The sequence below is a fragment of the Cucumis sativus genome, chromosome 6, assembly GCF_000004075.3.
Source record: "Cucumis sativus cultivar 9930 chromosome 6, Cucumber_9930_V3, whole genome shotgun sequence".
NCBI lineage: Eukaryota > Viridiplantae > Streptophyta > Magnoliopsida > Cucurbitales > Cucurbitaceae > Cucumis > Cucumis sativus.
The window spans coordinates 21,792,982-21,813,528 of NC_026660.2; the positions used below are offsets into that span (position 1 = coordinate 21,792,982).

At 35.3% G+C, this 20,547-nt stretch overlaps 3 protein-coding genes across 4 annotated transcripts; all 3 read right to left on the reverse strand.

Annotated features, from left to right (window-relative positions):
* Positions 1 to 574: 574 nt before the first annotated feature.
* On the reverse strand, positions 575 to 4,748 carry LOC101222708 (putative leucine-rich repeat receptor-like serine/threonine-protein kinase At2g14440). The gene is made up of 9 exons (XM_004140211.3): positions 4,570 to 4,748; positions 3,953 to 4,496; positions 3,219 to 3,685; positions 2,581 to 2,716; positions 2,423 to 2,494; positions 2,277 to 2,345; positions 1,830 to 1,901; positions 1,087 to 1,158; positions 575 to 999 (listed from the first exon to the last, which is right to left on the reverse strand). The coding sequence occupies exons 1-9, from the start codon at positions 4,739 to 4,741 to the stop codon at positions 954 to 956; spliced, it is 1,650 nt and encodes a 549-aa protein (XP_004140259.2). The 5' UTR covers positions 4,742 to 4,748; the 3' UTR covers positions 575 to 953.
* A 1,483-nt stretch (positions 4,749 to 6,231) lies between these two features.
* Positions 6,232 to 13,655, reverse strand: LOC101222943 (probable ATP-dependent DNA helicase CHR12). The gene is made up of 12 exons (XM_011659279.2): positions 13,247 to 13,655; positions 12,834 to 12,990; positions 12,578 to 12,642; positions 12,130 to 12,318; positions 11,419 to 11,568; positions 10,546 to 10,941; positions 9,740 to 9,999; positions 9,329 to 9,544; positions 8,664 to 8,871; positions 8,427 to 8,574; positions 7,606 to 8,211; positions 6,232 to 7,348 (listed from the first exon to the last, which is right to left on the reverse strand). Exons 1-12 carry the CDS (start codon positions 13,427 to 13,429, stop codon positions 6,642 to 6,644), a joined length of 3,285 nt encoding a protein of 1,094 aa, XP_011657581.1. The 5' UTR covers positions 13,430 to 13,655; the 3' UTR covers positions 6,232 to 6,641.
* A 1,091-nt stretch (positions 13,656 to 14,746) lies between these two features.
* On the reverse strand, positions 14,747 to 20,547 carry LOC101217195 (protein phosphatase 2C 70). 2 transcript variants are annotated; one of them, XM_011659281.2, is made up of 13 exons: positions 20,299 to 20,547; positions 19,092 to 19,278; positions 18,800 to 18,985; positions 18,523 to 18,698; positions 18,198 to 18,356; positions 17,681 to 17,824; positions 17,539 to 17,600; positions 16,810 to 16,945; positions 16,293 to 16,387; positions 15,893 to 16,008; positions 15,677 to 15,806; positions 15,057 to 15,111; positions 14,747 to 14,974 (listed from the first exon to the last, which is right to left on the reverse strand). In XM_011659281.2, the coding sequence occupies exons 1-13, from the start codon at positions 20,425 to 20,427 to the stop codon at positions 14,813 to 14,815; spliced, it is 1,737 nt and encodes a 578-aa protein (XP_011657583.1). In that variant the 5' UTR covers positions 20,428 to 20,547; the 3' UTR covers positions 14,747 to 14,812. The 2 variants fall into 2 exon arrangements, with proteins under 2 accessions (XP_011657583.1, XP_011657582.1); XM_011659280.2 differs by having other exon boundaries at positions 19,086 to 19,278.

The window sequence follows — 20,547 nt, forward strand, 5'->3', positions numbered from 1 at the left end:
CTTCAATTGTTAAAACAGTTAGTTATTCTTAAAAAATGCATCAGATCTCATATTAAAAGCCAAATTAAATGATTCAAATAAATGGCCAAATATACAGATCCAACCTGAACCTGATTGACTTTTTGTAAGAAATTAAATGGTCCTAGAGGCTCCATGTATTGATCATAGAGACTCCATAACTTTGATGGCTCAATGATACCCCCACCATTTATGAATTCCGAAGCAGTGGTGCAGAGAAGCTGTATCTGCACATCTGACATTAATTCAAAAGAGTATGCATGTTTTAAAATTGAATTAATTTCGTGTAGAGGAGATGTGGCTAGAGTAATCTATCAGACGAGACTGCCAGATGGGCCGGACAAACGATTTAATAAAAATGAATACAGAAGAAACAAGTGAAAGCGACAAATGAAGAGGAAGCATACTGATACAGCTAAGCCCGGTTTGACTGTAATAGCAAACAGAGTGGATCAGCTACAACACACACACTAAATTAAACGACCAAGGGGAGGGTACTCACTGAGAGGAACAGAACCACTTCATAATACAGGAAATATAGCAATGCTGACAAGTCTTTATCAAGCCCAAAATTATATATTATTAACAACAATTATACATGGGCAATAATTTGCACACAATTAAGGAATGGGAGAATAGTAATCTCGGTCTGTGAGTACACGAGCTGATTGAACGTGGACAATAAATCAAAGAATAAAGTCACTTGGACCGTCCGGGTTTGGAAACTCGTACAGTTTACAACAAAGAAGGCTATCGCACAAATTTCTATTCCACAATTGCAGGGTAATGGGTAGGCCAGTTTCCTTGAAGAACTTACAGGGAAAAATGTTTAACTGTTCTTTCCCAAAAAACTACTATACATGAGCAAACAATTAGCTTTACAATTACCTTCCAGGAGAGGGAAAAACCAAAACAAAAAAACAAAAAAAAATTTGCTAAGAAGGAGGTGGCGGCCCCAATAGATGGTTTCCTGGAAAAATCCTGATAAACCAAATTACAAAAGTTAGGAAACAAAAATGAAAACCTGGTAAAATTTTATGTAAAAATTTCTGGGCAGTTAATGGGTACCTAAGATCCAGTCTTTCGTTATTCGTAAGACTTTGAGGAACTTCACCAGTCAGATTGTTGTTGTATAAGAATCTAGAACAGAAGGAAATCAAGCCAAATAAACAAGAACCTAATCAGTTTCTGTTAATCTAACCATTTAATAAAAAAAAAATCTAAATGTTCTAACAAGTCCTGAAGTCATCAAAAGATGCACAAAAATTTTCAAAAACTCAGGAAACTTATTTAAGCATAAGTAGGATAAAGACATAAGATGATGATCAGAAGAGAGAAAAAGTAAAAATCCTACAAAATTTGCAGAGATGAGAGTGTAAATCAAATTGCATGATATATTTAGAGGATCAAGACAAGGTGAGAAAAACAACTAAACCAGAAGATAGGTGGTCCTCTAGAAAGAACAAGATGGATAAATGAATATTTTGAAAACTAAAACATACGATGCTATGGTTATGGTTTGTAATTTTTGCATCCATCTTTAACTTTATAAGAATTACTTACTTTAGCACCTTATCATCCCAAAAAGAGGACGCTCATGCTTAAGTCATAACACTACCTAACTTATGAATAAAACAGCTATGCAATGGCAATGCAATCAGAAGCATGAGAATTATACATTACAAGTTTGCAGAAGAACGGCAAACTGCCACAGAGACGAATAATTTTAGGATACACAATTTTTCAAGATTTTCCTGAGCCAGGGGACAGCATGGAATCTTTCGGCAATAAAGTCATACAAGTAAACTTACAGTTCCTGCAAGCGAGCCAGATTTCCAAGTGACGATGGAATCTCTCCACTGAAATTATTATCTTCCAAATGCCTTCACAGGAAGAAAAGATAAATTCAATATTTGACACAAGTTAAAAAAGAAGAGTTAAAAGAAGGTTAACAAGATGAATCCACGAACAAAATTTGTAAGTGTCGAACACTATATTCAGGGAACCAACTTGATCAAATATCTTCAAGGCAGGTAATGTCCATTATAAACTAAGAACTGCTAGTGATAAAATAGAATATTATAGCCCCCTTGTCAAACCACTGACAAAAGGGAAGGAGGAAAGAATTTTTTTTACAGATGTGCAACCATGTCAACACTTCAATGCTATCGCTGATAATATATTTTCACATGCAAATTTTCAATCCATTACAGGCGTCCAATTAGAAATGGAATAAAAAGGATAAGTCCAGAACATACACTATTTCCAACAACTTCAGAGTACTGAGATCTGGAATAGGTCCAGACAAACTGTTGTTTCCAAGCCAGCTGCAAAAGGAAAGAACTGGAAATTAGAAAGCTTCATTACAAATCCATCAACCTAAAAGTTCTAGTGTAATACTAACATTCCAGACAATGCAGTAAGATTGGCAATGCTAGGTGATAAGGATCCTGAAAGGTCCATATTCGTGAGGTTTCTGAAATAAGAGAAAGGGAATCAGTTTGTTAACATGAATTGAATATGAAATGTAAAATTTGAAGGCGATTAAGAGTCCAAACTCACAAGGTAATCACACGAATTCGAGAGCCTTCAGAACATGTAATTCCTGTCCACCGATATTGTTGGGGGAAGCATGGATCACCAATCCAATCAGTTGGGGGATTGTTCAGACTACTTTTCACTCTCTCCAGATTGATAACTGTGATCAGAAAACCAGTCAATATTAGGATGTTTAAAATTAGAAAAAATAAACCTCAAGAGAACAGCAAATTATGTCACCATATTAATTAGCAATGGAAAACAATTGCACAAATATTGCTGAATACACTTAAAATCGCAGGTGATAAATCATGAATGAAATGGGCCAACAGAAAATGTCTAGTAAAAATAAGATGTCAACCTTTTCCTTTTCCTTTTTTCTCCAATGCTTTAATAATTGTAAATTTATTTCCTTTGGAATTGACAAACCCCATGCGCACTCACAAGGCATCTAAAATGACTACATTCTAATTACATGATTGAACCAAAAAAATGACCAAAAACAGCATATATGATTAAGCTTAAGTTGATCTCCTCTTTTACGAACATCATGAAAAAACTATGAAGTGTAGATGCATACCATTATGCTTCCATTAAAGATGATTGGCACATATCGTGTGTGTGTGTGTAAGAAACAAACATTAAACAAAAAAGTTACGTACCATCTCTTACGAGAGTTCTTGCTTCAAGGGGCACGATATGAAAAAGTTCTCCACCATTGATCAATGGACCAAGTTTTGACTGAGGGGAGGGAGTCAAGGTTATCTTTGTTGAACCATGAAGAGGCCATCGACTTGCAAAAACAACATGACCTGCTGAAGTTGCATTTAGATCATGGTAATATGTAATGCCATTCAGACTTATGCTAAACACCCTTGAGTTATCAGACGATGAAGGATGGTCATTAGCAAAGTAAAGAGCAATGTAATATGTGAAATTTGCTTCTGGAAGAGAAATAAGAGGCCAGTTCAACTCCAACGGTTCCAGCTGATCAGTCCTAAGCTCTGTCTCAAATATCTTAGATGGAGGGAGATTCCATATACCAGAGGCAGACACAGTTCTATTGGTTACGTTCAAATTGCTACTCCCAAATGGTTGCCAGAACCGATCAAATTGGTCATCAGGGAACCTACAAATACCAAAAAGCAATTGCAGAAATCAAGTTTAATCAAATTCATCACGTCAGATTCAGACACAAGTTACAAACATTCTGGCTAGAAACCATCAACTCAAACTTCAAAAACTTGAAAATATAAGTAATTCCAAAAATAAGAAACAAAGGACAATAAACACATCAAGGCATCTAGCTTCGAGAACAAGGGATTAAAATTCAGTTCAATTCAATCTCCATAGCACGAAAACTTCAAAGAAGCTCGTAATTAGATCAAATTCATACCGTAAGTTGGAACCAGAGTATCCAAAACTGTGCCTAGCAACCAAACGCAATCCATAGTTAACAAAATCTGTAGTATTATAAAGAGATTCCCCCAACAACACAACCTCCAAAGCAGAAATAAAAGGGTCAGAATCCGTATACGTATTAGAACCAATGCACACACTAATAGACTTCCCCTTAGCTTCGAAAACCCCTTCATAATACGACGTCAATCCCCTATCATAATCGTCGGTAGTATTAACCATGCTCCAAACAGTCCCATCAACAATCTGATCAAAAACCGGGGGGGACTGAACGCCGTTAACTCCACCATAGTAATAGGTGGTTCTAACCATATACCTCCGAGTACGAAACACAGGTCCAACAACATAGCAGAATTTGCGATTAAGAGCCCTAGGAAAAGAGCGGACAGTGGAAAGCGTAGGGTCAAGAACGGGGTCGGTGATGTTCTTGTTGATACCACTGAAGACGAATGCGGAGTCAGGTTGCCAGGTGCGGCCGTCGTGTGTGGTGACAGAAGTGGAACCGCAATCGATGAAATAGCCTGAAAAGAGAGAAGGAAAATGAGAAGAAGAAGGATCAGTGAAGATGAGGGATGAAAATGGGGTTAGACTTACCACTGAGGGAATGAGAAGAAGGGAAGAAGGAGAGGAAAAGGAAGAAGAAGAAGAAGAGTGGAGAAATCGTATTGGACGCCATGGGAGAGAGAAATTGAGAGATGGAAGAAAGGAATTGGAGTATTGGGAAGGGTGGAGTTGGGGAAGAGGAAGGAATTAGTTGAGTATCCATTTTATCAAACGCGGGAAATCTTGGGCCAGGTCAGATACGGCGGTTATTATTCTATTCTTCCTACTTTTCTTTTATTGACGAAATTACCCTTTTTCTTATATATATTAAGATAAGTTAGGTTAAATTGGGTACAACATTTCCAATAATGAAAATATATTTGTGAAATAATGAATTTGATCTTCTTTTTTTTAATATTTTCTAAAAAAGAAAGAAAATAGTTACCCGTAGGTCCGGTAGCTGGTGGAGTTGTTAAAGTCTGACTGGCTCCCACGATCACATTAAGGGCCGTTGATCCTTCGTTGACAAAAAAAGGATGGATGAGGGCTCCACCTTGAAGACAAATTATGCGCATGTTAGTATTCTTGACTTGTTTGAGTGCATGTTAGAAATCTTTGTTTGAATGAGTAGTCAGCGTTTTTTGGGTCACATATTATACACACGGTGGCTCCCTCTGTACGAAAATGATGTGCATTAAATTGAAAGAAAAATGGTTTTCACAAAATGTCTATTTTATTTTAAATATCATTTTATTTTAGTCATTTGATTTTCAATAAATCTTGAATTACTAGTTCATTCTATATATATATATATATATTTTTTTTACTTTTTATTAGCATTTTCACTCTAAATTTTAAAAATATTTTTACAATTAGGTTTCTTCCCATGAAATTACTACAATACTTTAATTGATTTCAATAAAAATTAGCTTTAAGGGACTAATACGATACTTTAATTGATTTCAATAAAAATTAGGTTTGAGGGACTAATTTTAAGATTTACTAAAATAAGTATTAAAATTGAATATTTGAAAATACAAGAACTAATATAGACAATAATATATATTTATTTAAAACTTTGACTTCGAACACCTATTTTAAAAGATTTTATTAAGAATAACGAAGTTAAAAAATCTACTAAAAATAAAGTTCTTAGTTTTATTTTCCGTCTTATAAAATAAATGTCCAAGTGTTTTTTCAAAATTTAGCTACATAGATAGAGAGTTATACTATTTATAAGTTTAATTTTAAAAAAAAAAATTAGAAATGAAATAGTTATAAGTTTAATTTTAAACAATCAAAAAGAGGATTAGAAATGAAATAGTTATGACGTTGAACCTTATAGCTTAATATTTACTCACTCAATGATTAAATAAACTTATGTGAGCATGAGTACGAGTACTCAGGTTAGCGCCTTAATATGAATATACAATGGGATCAAAATTGAGTTGAAAGATAAAAGAACCCAAAGAATGAAATATCAAAATGATCCTTATCCTTGTAATTAATATTAGTTAAGGAGCCATCCACCCAAGATAGAATACAGAAAATGATTGGCAGATGGACACAAAAGGCAAAAGGCCAAGGTGTAGCTTTTAATGTTGATGGCTTTGACTCGAGCTCATGGAGGTCTCTGACTTGTGGGATCTAGGAAATTTCAAAGAAATCATTAAGGCAACGACATAATTGCAATTCAATTTCAACAAACAAACATAATTAGAAAATAATAATAATTGGTGTGAAAAATGGGAAGATTTTCTAAGCATTTTCAGGTCAAAGCCTACATTTTAATTGAAGAGGCTTTATATTAATTAGAGAACAGTGGACAAGGAGAAATATGTATATAAATATGTCTACATCTACGTCGCTATATCAAGAAAATACGAGAAATTATACAAACATTGAATGGATGAGGAAGAGCTCTTGAGAATTGGCCATTGACGCTTCAAAAGGAGAATACTGTCGTTCTTTTCTTGTTCTTCAATCAGCTGATAAAAATGTGTAAAGCTGAAGTTCATCCATGGAGTATCAATTGCTAAGCTGAACTCGGTAGCAATGCTGAAGTTAATGGTGGCACTCTTTCGCTATTTATGGTATCTCCCTCGATGTTTTTGAATCTCTAATCAAGCCCATCCGTTTCCTCTTCCATTGGAGTTATGTCTAGAATCAGAAGAACCTTGGACATAGCTCGACCGCTTCTTTTTATGTGTTTTCCATGTTATTACGCATCGACTCCATTCGCTTCCCGACTCGGCGAGGAATTCGTGTTTTCGACTACTTACTCCTTCACACTTTTGTCTCTTGGGGGTTCCTTCTAAACCAGAATTGTCTTCACTCGTTCCCTCACTCATTACTGGCATGTTATCGTCAAATTCTATCAGCTTATCCTCAGCCCTTGTGCTGGTAACATTGCTGGTTGATGCACTGCCTTCACGTGAGGGAGTCTCTCTTCTATTTCCTTTCATTGAAAGGCTTGGAATTTCTCCATTTTCCACAGCCTTCATCCACTGCAAATCACTCAGTGTATCAGCATAAATCACCTCCTTTCTTTTTCGTTTTCCAGCGATGCCGAAAATTTCCGAAGCCTTGTTCTTCTCTTCATTACCCTCAGGTACTGAATATACCCACTCAGGTACTTCGTGTTCTTCCATCAAACGAGATCTATATTTCTCCTTCTGTCTTCTTTCTTCATCCATTTTCTCAAACAGCCAAAATTCTTCCTCTGATCGAGCTGCCAGGCGATTGATTTCTCTCTCGCTCGGCACATCAGTGCCAAGTGCGCTAGTTCCTCTGCGCATAATCTCCTCTAACATCTCTCTTCGGTCTTGAGCTGGAATAAACAAATGGAGGCAGACAGAAGTGAATGGAAAAGGCAAAAAATAAAAAAGTTGAAGGCAGCGTAAAAAAGCCATCAAAATGGCTTCACATATGTACTGAAAATGTAATTGTTCAATTTTCTGCTTGATATATAAACATTGCAAACCTCTCAAGTACAAAACAAAAGGGAAACAAAATAAAGGATTCAATCACTAGTTTTGAACAAAAATGGCATCACAGTAGGTAATTAGATTTTAAAAAATAACAAACCTGTTGAAGTTGTGTTGAAAAGTCCAGCCTGGATAACCTTGGCATCAATCCCCATCTTCTGTTTTGCACGTTCCAGGATAACCTCTTCAACTGATCCAACACTAACCAGGACAAATACCCTTACTTCCTTCTTTTGTCCAATACGGTGTGCTCGATCCTCTGCCTGCTGGTCCATTTGAGGATTCCAATCACTGTCAAAGATAATAACAGTGTCCGCAGTTTGTAAGTTCAGACCCAAACCACCAGCCCGAGTGCTCAAGAGAAACATGAAGAATGGGGAGTCTGGAGCATTAAATTGCTTCACTAAAGCCCCTCTTTCTTCAGTTTTTGTTGAACCGTCAAGTCGCAGGTATCTAAACTCGTGTAGCTGAAGATAAATTTCAAGGATGTCCATAAGACGAGTCATTTGTGAGAAAAGCAAGACTCTATGCCCAGCTCTATGTAGCTTTGGGAGTAAACGATCCAGTAGTTCAAATTTCCCAGAAGCTCTGATGATCTCCTCCTTGCGCCAAATATTATAATCTCCCAAAATAAAAAGATATGGATGATTACAACACTTCCTCAGCTGCATTGTTAAATTTTGTAGGGACTTGGATTTGCCAGAACCTGCAAAAGCAAATAGTTATTAATTAAAGCAGTAAATAGACGAGCAAAAAATATAATCAAAGAAGGTTTAAGTTCAAAAGAACAGCAAAGATATTCAAACCAAAATATATAGCGTCAGCTGAGGGATCACGGGAATTTAGACGAAATTGTTAGCAATGCAACACAGTGAAATAGAAAAATAGACGAAATTCCCATACTATGCATATACAGCATACCAGTGTCAACTCTGCCAATAGAAGTGACTTGTTGATAGTATACTTTCTGCCATGCTGACATATCACATTTTAGTATGACTTGTGACTTTTCAGGTAGATACTTTTCCACCTCATCCTTTTTCCTCCTCAATATGAATGGCCTAATAACCTAAAGAGAAATATATTAGAAAGGCAGACAAAAACGAAAAAATGAAAAATTAACTCAAACGTGGAGAAAAGCGAATAGACAATGCTCACATGATGCAGACGGCGAATGATCAATAGCTCTTCTTCATCTGTCAGAGTAACATCACTCCGATCTGCAAATGGTGCATTAAACCACTCCTGGAAGTTCTGGACTGAATTAAATATATGCGGCAGGAGAAAATTAAGCAGGGACCATAGTTCCTGCAAACTGTTCTGGATAGGTGTACCAGTTAAGAGAAGCCTACGTTTGATCTGGTACCTGCAAACAAGGAAATGTTTCAAATCTATATAACTTTGAATTCTACATTATAATCCATAAAGGATAAAGATTTGTAGGAAAATTAAGGCATGGTTGAAAAAACTAACTGCTACAGTTAAAAAAGAGCTAACTGAACACAGTTTTCCGGAAAAAGTGTAATTCAGAAAAAGAGAAAGAGACCCCAAAATGTGTAACTAGGGGGCGATTGGCGCACAAAGCTGGGTTGTCAGTAATTATTATTAGAGAGGAGTAACTAGAAGAGTTGACGTGAATAAAAAAAATGGGTTGGTTGAATAACAACCCTCTTTAATAATTGGCCAAATGGTGGGTAGGTTTTTTACCACTCAACCCACCCACCTTGAAGGGCCAAACGCCACCTAAGATATTTCAAGCATGGATAAGAAATAGTATTTGACATTACAAGGAAAAAAAGGCATCTTTGGTATTAGTATCATACCCTGCAAGTGTCTGTGCAAGAGCACAGTCACGATTTTTCAACCGATGGCCTTCATCAACAATCATATAATACCAGTGTATTTTCTTCAAAAATGATTTGTCTCTCATAATGAGATCATAATGTGTAATCAACACACAAAATTTTCCTTCACTCAGTAGCTCCTCCTTTATAGCTTTTCTCTCCTCCTGACGTCCGTCGTAAAGAACTGCAGCAATACTGGATAAGAAACAAAGAAAACAAGAATGAATGCAATGTGACTGCGTTCGTGCATATATACACATCTCTAGGATTAAAAAATTTCATTCCAATCTGAATATTGTATATTTAACAAGCTATATAGAAAGATATGAACAGCCAAGAGAATGAAAAGCATGTGTAAGGGAAGTGAGTGTAAAATATTTTCTTCTGTACCTAGGGGCCCATGTTGTGAATTCATGAATCCAGTTCGGCAGTACTGCCTTGGGAGCAACTATTAAGTGAGGTCCAGTCACATCCTTGTATTCCATGAGGTAAGCAATCAGTGAGATTGTTTGTATCGTTTTTCCCAGACCCATTTCATCAGCCAATATTCCATTTAAATTATTATTGAATAATGAAAGCATCCACTGAAGTCCTTCTATTTGATAGGGCCTCAATTCTCCTCCTTGTAGCATGGAAGGCTGCTCAGTGACCTGTAGAATTGAATTATTAGTCAGATTTCAATTATACAAAGTTTAACAGTTCAGTGACATGCAGAATTATGGTTATTTGATTCTAAGTTCTCTTGAAACTCTATGGAAATGTGCATTAAAAAAGAGTGCTGAAATCAATTTAAAATAGCATACCAAGTTACCAACAAACATACAGATGAAGATGGAAAAGAGAAACAAGAAAATATAAAACAGAGTACAGAAAATTCTGCAATGCTTTTGGTATCCCCAGGGGCAATGTCTGAGGAAGCTAGAAATATCTTATTCGTAATCAAAATGTGCATAGTATTGCTTGACCAGTCCTACTTATGTATACTTTTCCTGAATTGAATTTTCCTAAATGTTCAGAATATTTTCTACTGACATACACTTTACATTCAGAAAATGAACTTCTTAAAAGAATTCCAAGTGTTAACTAAATCCTGACTTCCACTGTTCCACATAGTTTAACACGTGAATTATAGACCAGAGAAATGGATTTACCATATAAGTTAAAACCCAATGCAATCATATGAATTTCTTGGGTACCTTTTCTTGAATTGAATGAATGGCTGAGTTATATTGTCGCTGTCCTTCAAGCAAATCACCACTTTCATCGTTTCGGTCTGAATCAATGGCATCTAGATCTTCATCTATTAATAGATCTTGAGGGGTTGCATTCTTTGAAGAATCCAACTCGGTTAAATCAACATCAGATTCATCCAAGGTCTCGATGCCATCAGCAAGTTTAGAATCTTTCTGTCTTTGGACGGCAGCACCCAAGTTAACAAGTAGTTTGTTTGTTTCTTCAAGAAGAGTTGTTAATCGTTCATTCTTGCTCTCCTTAACCAATCTCATGTAAGCTTCTTGATCATCCGCCTTTAGTGCTTGGAACCTAAGTTTTTCTGCTCTGGTAGCTCGTTGTCTTTGTCTCCCATGCCATGCCTGTCCGAATATCATGTGATGGATCATTGTCAAGGTGCACGGTAATTGAAAGATTATAGTCGTCCTAACAATTTTTCTAAATCATTAATAATTTATGTTCACTCCAAGAAAGAGAACGATATTTCCAAGCTCGCATAATTGTGACACTGATAGAACTAGAACTGAAGTATTAGTTAAACGAAAAAGACGTGTGAGAAAATTTTCAAGCAATTGTGAGGTTTGGCCTCCCTTCTCTACAATATACATCCTGCCTTCTACTCAGCTTAATACATCTACCGATGATATGCACTCCATGTAACTACCCTACAAGTTCAGTTCATAGTCCTAACCCCTTACTATCTGCCAGCCATAACTAACCCTCAATTAAAATGTACCGCAGCCTACTTGTATCAAAAATTAAAGCACGGTTGCTAATAGAAAAATCTTCTCTTTGCAAAATCAAAATTTAGATAAGGAAAGAATTTAAAGAGGCAATACCTGAATTCCATCATTTCTCTGTTTCCGACGTTTTATAGAAGCTTGAATTTGTAAATGGAACTCACGTACAGCATTCAATATCTCAGTAAAAAATTTTCTTTTCCTAGTCTCAATTTGGTTCTTCTCCTCCTCTTCTAACCTTGATGTCCTCTGCAAAAACAGGTTTATGCTATTTTAATAATATACAACAAGCAAAGCAATTTCACTGAAGAATATACATTTTTCCTTTTCTAACACAAAAACAAAATCATACATTTTTCATAATGGTTTCTCATAATCCATTATGAAAGTTCTTGAGCTAACAGTTTCTCATAATCCTCAAAGTTTGCAAGAGCGCTTGTTGGATATGTTTTTTTTTTTTTTTTGGGTGGATAGGAAGTAATATCTCCTAAGAACAAATACAGAAAGGTCATGGAAAAAGGCATCATCCTTAGGACATGGGGTCGCAAAAGTTTTTCAGGTTGGCATTGTTTAAAGAAGCCCTGCACTGAGTAAAGTCCTACATTTGAACTTATGAAAGAGAGTTTATAATACCTTTCCAACCAAAAGTTGGATATGCCCTTTTAAATCGGCTTTTAATAACCAAAAACCAGTAGAGTAACTGTTCAAATAACAATCTAATAATATGATAAATATATTTCACAGTCCATGGGGTCAAATATTCAGAGGTGCATGAAAGGATAACAGAATTGGTAATCGGCAAAAAATAACCTCAGCATCCCGCTTCTTCCGCAATTGATCGTCAGCTTCCATGGCAAAAGCATCTCCTACACCATATGGTGGACGGTGCAGTCGCATCATGCCCCAGTCATATAATTGTTTGTCTGGATATGCACAAGTTGCTTGAAGCCAGTACTCTGAACTCACAGCAGATCGTACCTTTTTTTGCAAATCTAGTAACTGGAATGAAATGACTGTAATCAATCAGTACCAAATGAAACTGTGTAAATCCACACCAATTTATCATCATCAACAGAATATCAATACCCAAACTATGGAACAAATAACAACCAATATAGTAACTTTCTATTTTAATATTTAAACAAAATTTTGATAATTGTTTATAAAATAATAGTAATAATAAAAATAAGTGAAGATTAATCAACATTTTAGAAACAGTCAAATCAAATGTGAATAACATATTCTAGTGCAAGATTACCTTTAATCCACACAGTTCAAGCAAGCACTTTGTCTGTAATTCCTCCCCTCTACTTGAAGGTAATTCTGGTACAATATTACTAAACGAATAAGTAACAAATAATGAACCATTTAATACACCCTTAACCAACTGCAAATGATTAATAAAGACATAATGTAGTATAATTCAAAACCAATAACAATGCAGAAACACAACACATAAGGTAGTACTTTCAATTCAAAGTTTTTCCATAACATCTCAAACTAATAAAAATCACCTTCTAAATCATTCAACCGCCGTCGTACACAACCTCCATACCGCTCTTCTCTGGACCGTTCCAACCCAGAACCAGACACAAAATTCGAACGTTGCTTCGCCAAAGCATCTCCAAGGTCAGTCAATAAATCTTCTTGAACAGAATCATCAACCTCCTCCTAAACAACCATACAAAACAATGCAGCAGCACACAACTCAGACAACAATAACATATAAAAAGAAACAAACCTCTATCTAAATGAGCACCATTACGACCTAAATTCACTATAAATTCATAACATAAGTTGAACCTAAAGATCTATGAATCAGCACCCTGCTTAAATTCAGACAATACACGAAAACATATAGAAGAAAACAAATGAAGAGAAGTGGATTAAACCCTAAAGGAAGAAGGATGGAGAATGAGTACCGTACCGAGTGATTGAAAGGAGTGGGATCCTGGGGTTGAGGAGCGGAATAAATGGAAGAAACAGCTTCAAGGAGGTCGGGAGGAAGAGGGAGATTACGGGAGAGTAAATTGAGAGCAGAGATGAGGGACCTAGTGGAATGAAGATGGTCGAGGGAGGAGAGGTCGGTGTCGAGATGAGCCAAATTCATGGCGGGAGAGGAGGAGGAGGAGGAGGAGGAAGAAGAAGAAGAAGAAGAAGGGGGGATTTATTTATTTTATTTATATTTTGAGGGCTAATTAAAATTGAGAAGAAAATAGAGGAAATTAAAATAAGAATTAAAAAAAATCCGATGAGTCGCTCGCGCGTAAATTGAATTCCCAAATTCGCTTCTCCAATGTGTTTCTGTATTTTCTTTGTGCCTTTGCTTTGCTAACGCCGGAGCCTCTCCCTTGCCCTTATTCCCCTTCTTTGCTTTTTATCTTCCGTAACCAAACACACCTCTTCCCGCTACTTGAAATGTCCATACTGCCCCTTAAACTTTTTATTTTTCTTCTTTTTCTTTTTTCTTTTTAATTTTTTTTTTAAACATTCGGATTAGTCTCTATATTTGATTTGGAGTATGTAATGGTTATGATCTATTGATATTTGTTTTTTTTACTATCTACTTTTATATATAAAAAAAATGTTTTAGAAATAGTTTATAAATAATTTAAAAATGAACAGCATTATTCTCCATTCTAAAAAATTGGTTAGAAATAACATTTTTGAAGGGTAATTATAATGGATATCAATTTTATGATAACAATCAAATGTATAATAAAATTTTTAAAAGATTGTAAATATAACCAAGTTTATGAATGATAAATCATATAATTAATGGTCTATCAATGTTAAGCAATAGAATTGGTTATATTTACAGTTTTTTAAAATGTTGTTATATATGTTAATGCATATGTCACGTTTCAAAATTGACACCCTAATGCATGTGAGTAATTTTTTGTCGCTCAAAATCAACCACCAAGACTTGGCCAAAAATTCAACTTTTTTGTTTTATCTCGGCTTAACATCAAGCTTTATTAACACTTAAAATTTATTAATTTTTTCAAATTAATATCATCTTTTCCCCAAAAAACAATTCCAATTTTTTTCTTGTTTATACCAAATTTTGTATACAAATACTACATACTTTTTGGAATCTTTGTCGTGATTTTGGTTTCACAATTATATTAACTTTAAAATTTTCAAATAAATTTACAATTATTATTTTTCAGATGAATCTTAAGTGCAATATACTTTTTAGATTTAGAAAGAAAAAAAAAGACAAAATCAAATTTTATTAAAATTTAAGTTAGATTTGAGAAATTATAAAGAACTGAGTTATTTTAATTCACATATTTCAACTTTTGTTGACGTAAAATTACAAATGAAAATATAAGATGTGGATGATTTTGGGAAGGTGATCCCAATTGGGTTTTTCTTTTCTTTCTTTCTTTTTTTTTTTATATAAAGAAGGAACTGAAGAAGATTAGGCAAAATATAATAATCATTACTAAGTAAGATGATGCTATAACATTTTGTTGTAATACATAATTTATTGTGGTTCAACTTTACAAGTGATTCTATTAGAAACCTCAAAATCTAAGAAAATTATGGATGTATTATCTTTTGTACGCAGTGTTCTAGCCTCCCCCAACAAAAAATTCGCAACCTTTTCGGCTGAATTTTCGGCACTTGTCGAGTATCTTTCCCTAGCCTACAGCAGCAACAATTCATAATCACTTCTCCAGTTGAAACATAGATTCTCCAAAAGCAAATGAAAAAAGAAAAGTCGATACCTGAATGGCCAGCTGCATTGCCTTCTTCACGCCAATCACATCCCAAAAGCCATCACTGTGATTAATGAAGAATCACATGTCAAATTTCCAACTTTATCTGGGCAAAAATTATGGAATTGAACCATTCTCGTAGTTATTTCCCTCCTTTTCCTATTGCCACTTCTCCTTTCCCTCGATGTAAAGTTTCAAATGTGTACGAAGAGTGACATTCCAGTTTAGTTGCTCAACTCGTAAGAGCTTATTGTCTATTTGATCCATACTAATAAAAATGTGTTAACAGTTCAAAGAACATTCAAGTTTGTGTTTACTCGATCCTTAAACTCCAATGCGTTCTTTTAACTTTCAAAATTGTGTCTAAGATTATTGACCTATTCAAGATTTTTTAAAACATAACTACTAGATACAAAATTGAAAGTTTAGAGTCTCATCAGACGTAAAACTCAGATTCATATCTAGTAGAACAATTAATTTTAACTGAAAATGCAAGGACCAAACTTGTAATTTAATGGAATAAAAGCCAGCATGGATTCATTCAGATCCCCAACCCTCAATTTTTTGTCATGCCATTTACTATTTACTATAACAGAAGAAAGGTTCATATTGATCAGAAGTAAAATCACCTTGCCATCACTGCAAAAGCTTTGCTTCCTTGATCTACATGGACAACTTCACTTATATAAGGTTCTGAACTGAAACGACGGTCTTGTTGTTTAAGAAACTTGTCACCAAGCATCCTTGCAAGGTTCAAGCCTGAGGCAGGGAGGCAAGGCGTGAGCAATATGGATAACATTCAAAAAGTAATTATTTGGTAGTGTGAAGGACACTTTTTTCATTACCACACAAACGTGTCTCTCCATCTTTCAATGGTTCTCCTGCTTGTTCTATTCGAAGTCGTTCTGAATAGCTAGTTATTCTGTGATCTTCTGTCATCTTCATCTGCTTTCCATGAACACTGAAAGAAAGAGAGAGAGAGAGACAAAAAAGAAGAAGACATCAATTTCTACCTTACAACAGAAACAAACTTAAAATGCTTTCAAGTAAGAGTAACTATAACATGTCCTCATTTCTCACTCTTTTCTATTTTTTTTATTATTATTTGTAATTTCACTGCGTGTGAGAGTATAGTGCTCATGAAGCGTCCAGTGTTGTTCTTTTTTCCTATGGTATAAACATGGCTGCCTCCACATCATTCTTGTCATTCAATACATGAAAACAAATAGAAGTGCAAACACATACTTCAGAACACAAGCAGAGTCCCCAACATTCGCACATTGCACAAAATAATTTTCATCACTATCAGCCCATACTAAAAGCACCGTGGCAGTACAACCCTGGAAAGAGAGATTAGTCAGAACCAGTAATAATAAAGTCTAAAACAATTGTTGCCAACAACAATACTAACAAAGTTAATAATAATAAAATATATAAACCCTTTGCGTACACAGAGAGAGTCTATATCTAACAAATAAACAGATATATCATTCATAAATTTTGCACTTCTCATATAAATATAAACTCATATCATTTTTTATAACACAAGTTTATTTTTAATATAGCATAGTTTGAACGATGAATTCCTGTCGTATATCGGTAGAAAATTCCTTGAAAAAAACCACTGCTGCAGTGTCTATGAACCTATGCCACGCCTCAATTGATAAACAATATTTGGGACAAGAACAAAGAACTTAAAACAAAGTACACATGAATGCTCCACAATACTCAAAATAATTGATTTAAGGGAAAGTGAAGAAACCTCGTAATAGTGATTCATACAAGCTTCAGTCTGAGAAAATGCTTCTCTAAGAACATCTGAAGCATCATGAAGAGATACTACCCTCTCCCTTTTTAGTGGATCAGATAGAATTGTGGCAACTTTCTCCGGAAGCATTCTAAAAATACAAATATTCACAATTAGTAAAGTAGCAGGTGAAAGCCACTACTCCAGTGATGGAAAAACAGGAAAATACAGGTTTTTAATTGTGTGTGTGTATTTGTATGAAATCGACCTATCATTGAGAAATAATGAAAGGAATAGGGTGGTAAACAAAGGACCCAAACTAAACAAAGGATAAGAGGGAGCCCAAAATTAACTACAAAAAGGGGCTACACAATCAAACCAAAAAGTCTTCAAATATTTTAGCACATATTCTCATGTCAAAGTCAAACAGGACAGAAAGTATGATGTCATACAATCTATATTAGTATATACAAACTCAAGTTCCAGAAAACTTTACAGGTACTTTTGTGACTCGTCAATTTCATTTCCATATAGTGCACCCTTGGCAGAACCCTTCTGAGAACAGTTTTTAATAAGTTCACTAAGTTTTCTATCTAAGACTATATCATGAACGGCTAACTGAAGTTTCTATAAAGTCTCCTCTGATTTGTGGTATTTTGATCTTAAATATACTCAGGTTTCTTTTAGATTCATTAAAAGGAATAATTATAAGCAACAATGCTGAAGTTGAAAACAGATACTAACTCGCTAGCAGATTTGGCAGCCGCTACTCCACTATGTCCATCACAGATACCAAAGAGTCCAAACTGCCAGATAAATGTTCGTGTAAGTTAGGCCATTTTGGTATGCATTAAAAATAAAAAACATAAATTGCCAGCACTAAAACCTGATCAACCCCAGCAAGAGGCCATTGATAATAGCAAACATCTTCCATGGCAAGCTTCTTTCCACCTCGACGTAAAGCCATTGGATCTGAAGCCAAACCAACTCCAAAGGGAATATGGTTCTCAACCTGAGCTGTAATATGAACCTGTCAAAGAGGTAAAATATAAAATATTAAAAAATATTGTTCTCTTCAGCGTTGTGATAGAAATAGATAGCTCCATGTACTACAATAATGGCATTTTCCTTCTATAACCTGGGTTGCGTTCCCCTCCTATGTGCATCTCAACTAAGGCCAAATGACAACCGCCTGACTCTACAACATTTGGTGTTGAGAAACTTGAGATTTTAAATATCATAAAGGAGGCTTCACGGTTACGAGTTACAACCCATGACTACTAAAAAATACAACCGAACAGTTTTCTAATCCCACTGGCCACTATTAAGCCAGCACAGGATGGTTACTACTATAATGAGAAATTACTATATGAAATAACAAATACAGGGGCAAGTCAACTTACATACACTTTGGAGGTTGTACCAAAAGTTATAACATCTCCACTCGCAAGCTCGACTGGTTCACCCCAATGTCTACTTCCAGAATCAGGATTGTTAATTGGTTGAGAATTTAATAAGGTCCCGTTTAAGCTCCCCAAGTCCACAAGCTCCCATTTCATACTCTGCATATATACAAATTAATAGTTTAATAAAAAAAGAGAAAAAGAAAAAGAAAAAGAAAAGAAAAGAAAAGAAAGAAAGAAAGAAAGAAAGAAAGAACAACACACAAGTAAAACAAACACAAATGTAAATTGTAATTAGGTGATGAACCACTATAGCAATGTTTACATTTAGATTCCATTTTATCAAGGCGTGCTTCCCTGAAACTTCTGAATCTTTCAGCTGTAAATCACTCTGAGGAACTCTTCCAAGCGTCAATGGGAGCCTCGATGTGTTTGCAGAATGTATTGAATATCGAACTCCACGAGAAGGACCGGAGGCGACCTCCAAAGTGAGGTAACTTCCTGCACTTCTAACAGAAAGATATGAAGGTATGTTTTACATACTCGCATACATTACATTTGATAATAGCCTCACTGAATAAACAAATGAGATGAGAAATTACTTCCATGTGAGATATCTTGACTTGCAATTTCGTGGAGTTGCTCACTTCCCGGACTCAGTTTTGCATGCTTTTGAACTTCTGGAATCTGGTTCGGAATCTGGTTCGGAAAGTAAGTACGTTTAAGGGTTTGACCAACTGAAATAACTTCTAAAGGATTGGGAACTACATCTTGAACCAATCTATCACCTGAGAGAAATGAACAAACCAACAAAGAAAATGAAGAATTAATAAACCATACACGGTGAGAAAGATACTTAAGGGAAATTGACACAGCAGAGTCAGTTACCCTGACTTGAATGGGGTGATGTAGGTGGCAGTCTTTGTTTATGAATTAGTCCCTGTAATCTTGGGGACCGAAAATGTCCATCAGTTTGAAGTGCACCCTCCAGATCATAATCAATGGGAGGCTCACTGAATTGGTTTTGAGTGACATCCGCAGCATCAGAGACAAGGGGTCTCTCAAGGTCAAGGTCAGGAACCTGAAAGAAAACATGGGAGGTAGCACCATGTAAAGAAAATTAAGAAGATGGTAGCCTCATATATCATACAACTAAAAATACATGATCGTTGCATCAATTCTTATCATTTTAAAAAATAATAATAAAGAAGATAAAAAGATCACCAGGTATTCTACTTTTCAGAAATTTAAAAAATCAAATAAAGTAATCAAATAACAAAAGATTTTAATCGCTATCCTAGAAGCTAACATCTTTTACCAATTTTTGAAAGCTGGACTATAAAGTGCTTTTTTTTTTTCTTTTAAGAAATTCAAAATCAATATCTCGCCTCATAAATGCCAAACAACAAGAAAAAACAAGTCAATCAAGACTCAAAACATGTTGTCATCAATTAACATTACATCGGTTGGAGGCAGAAAGGCGGATAAGGATGACGAACGTTTTTTTAAAAAAAAATCATATTTTAGAGAGCAGAATCTCAAAGGAGCTGAATCCAGCTATCAGGAAGCGAATGAAGGAGCTCCCTAAGAAAAGCCACATACACGAAACCATTAGCTATACACAACAGAACAGAAGAACAATTACTTATTTTCACCTAGTAGATTCCAATTATTCACTCCAGCATTTCCAGAGGAATATCACTCCACAAAAAGAAATTCCAGGAGACGTACAATAACAAAACCAATCCCCACAAATGAAAAAAAATATATATATATCGAACAAAACAATCAACACCCATCAATACAAAATCCAACCCATCACAGGAAATAAACAAATCAATCCAAAAATAAAAGTACAAAAACCATCCAACTAAACCCCAATTTCTTGATCGCATCACAATTCACAACTGAAAAATAAAAAACTCCAAAAATTACAAACACAACATAAGAATTCATATCATTCCAATTCAAATTCTACAACGTATTAGCAATCAATCGGCAGCATTACATAAATAATGCAGAAATGTACAGAAACAAAAGGAGATGAAAGAAAAGAAAAGAAAACAAAATAAAATAAAATAAAAAAGAAAGGAAAAAAAACCTTGATGGTGCGAGAACGGGAATATGAAAAGAAACGCCATGGTTTACAGGTAATGAGGAGGAGAAGGAGGATGAGAAGCAACATAAGGAGAAGAAGAACGACAATGTTCCCAGGTATCGCCATCGTCATCGCTCTCTCTCCCCTGTGAGGAAACAGATTTGGCTGGCCCTGGGGTTTTCGCGAGAAGGTCGCTTTGAAATGGTCGCAACTCCCACATCCCTCTCTAAATCATCAAACATTTTCCCATTT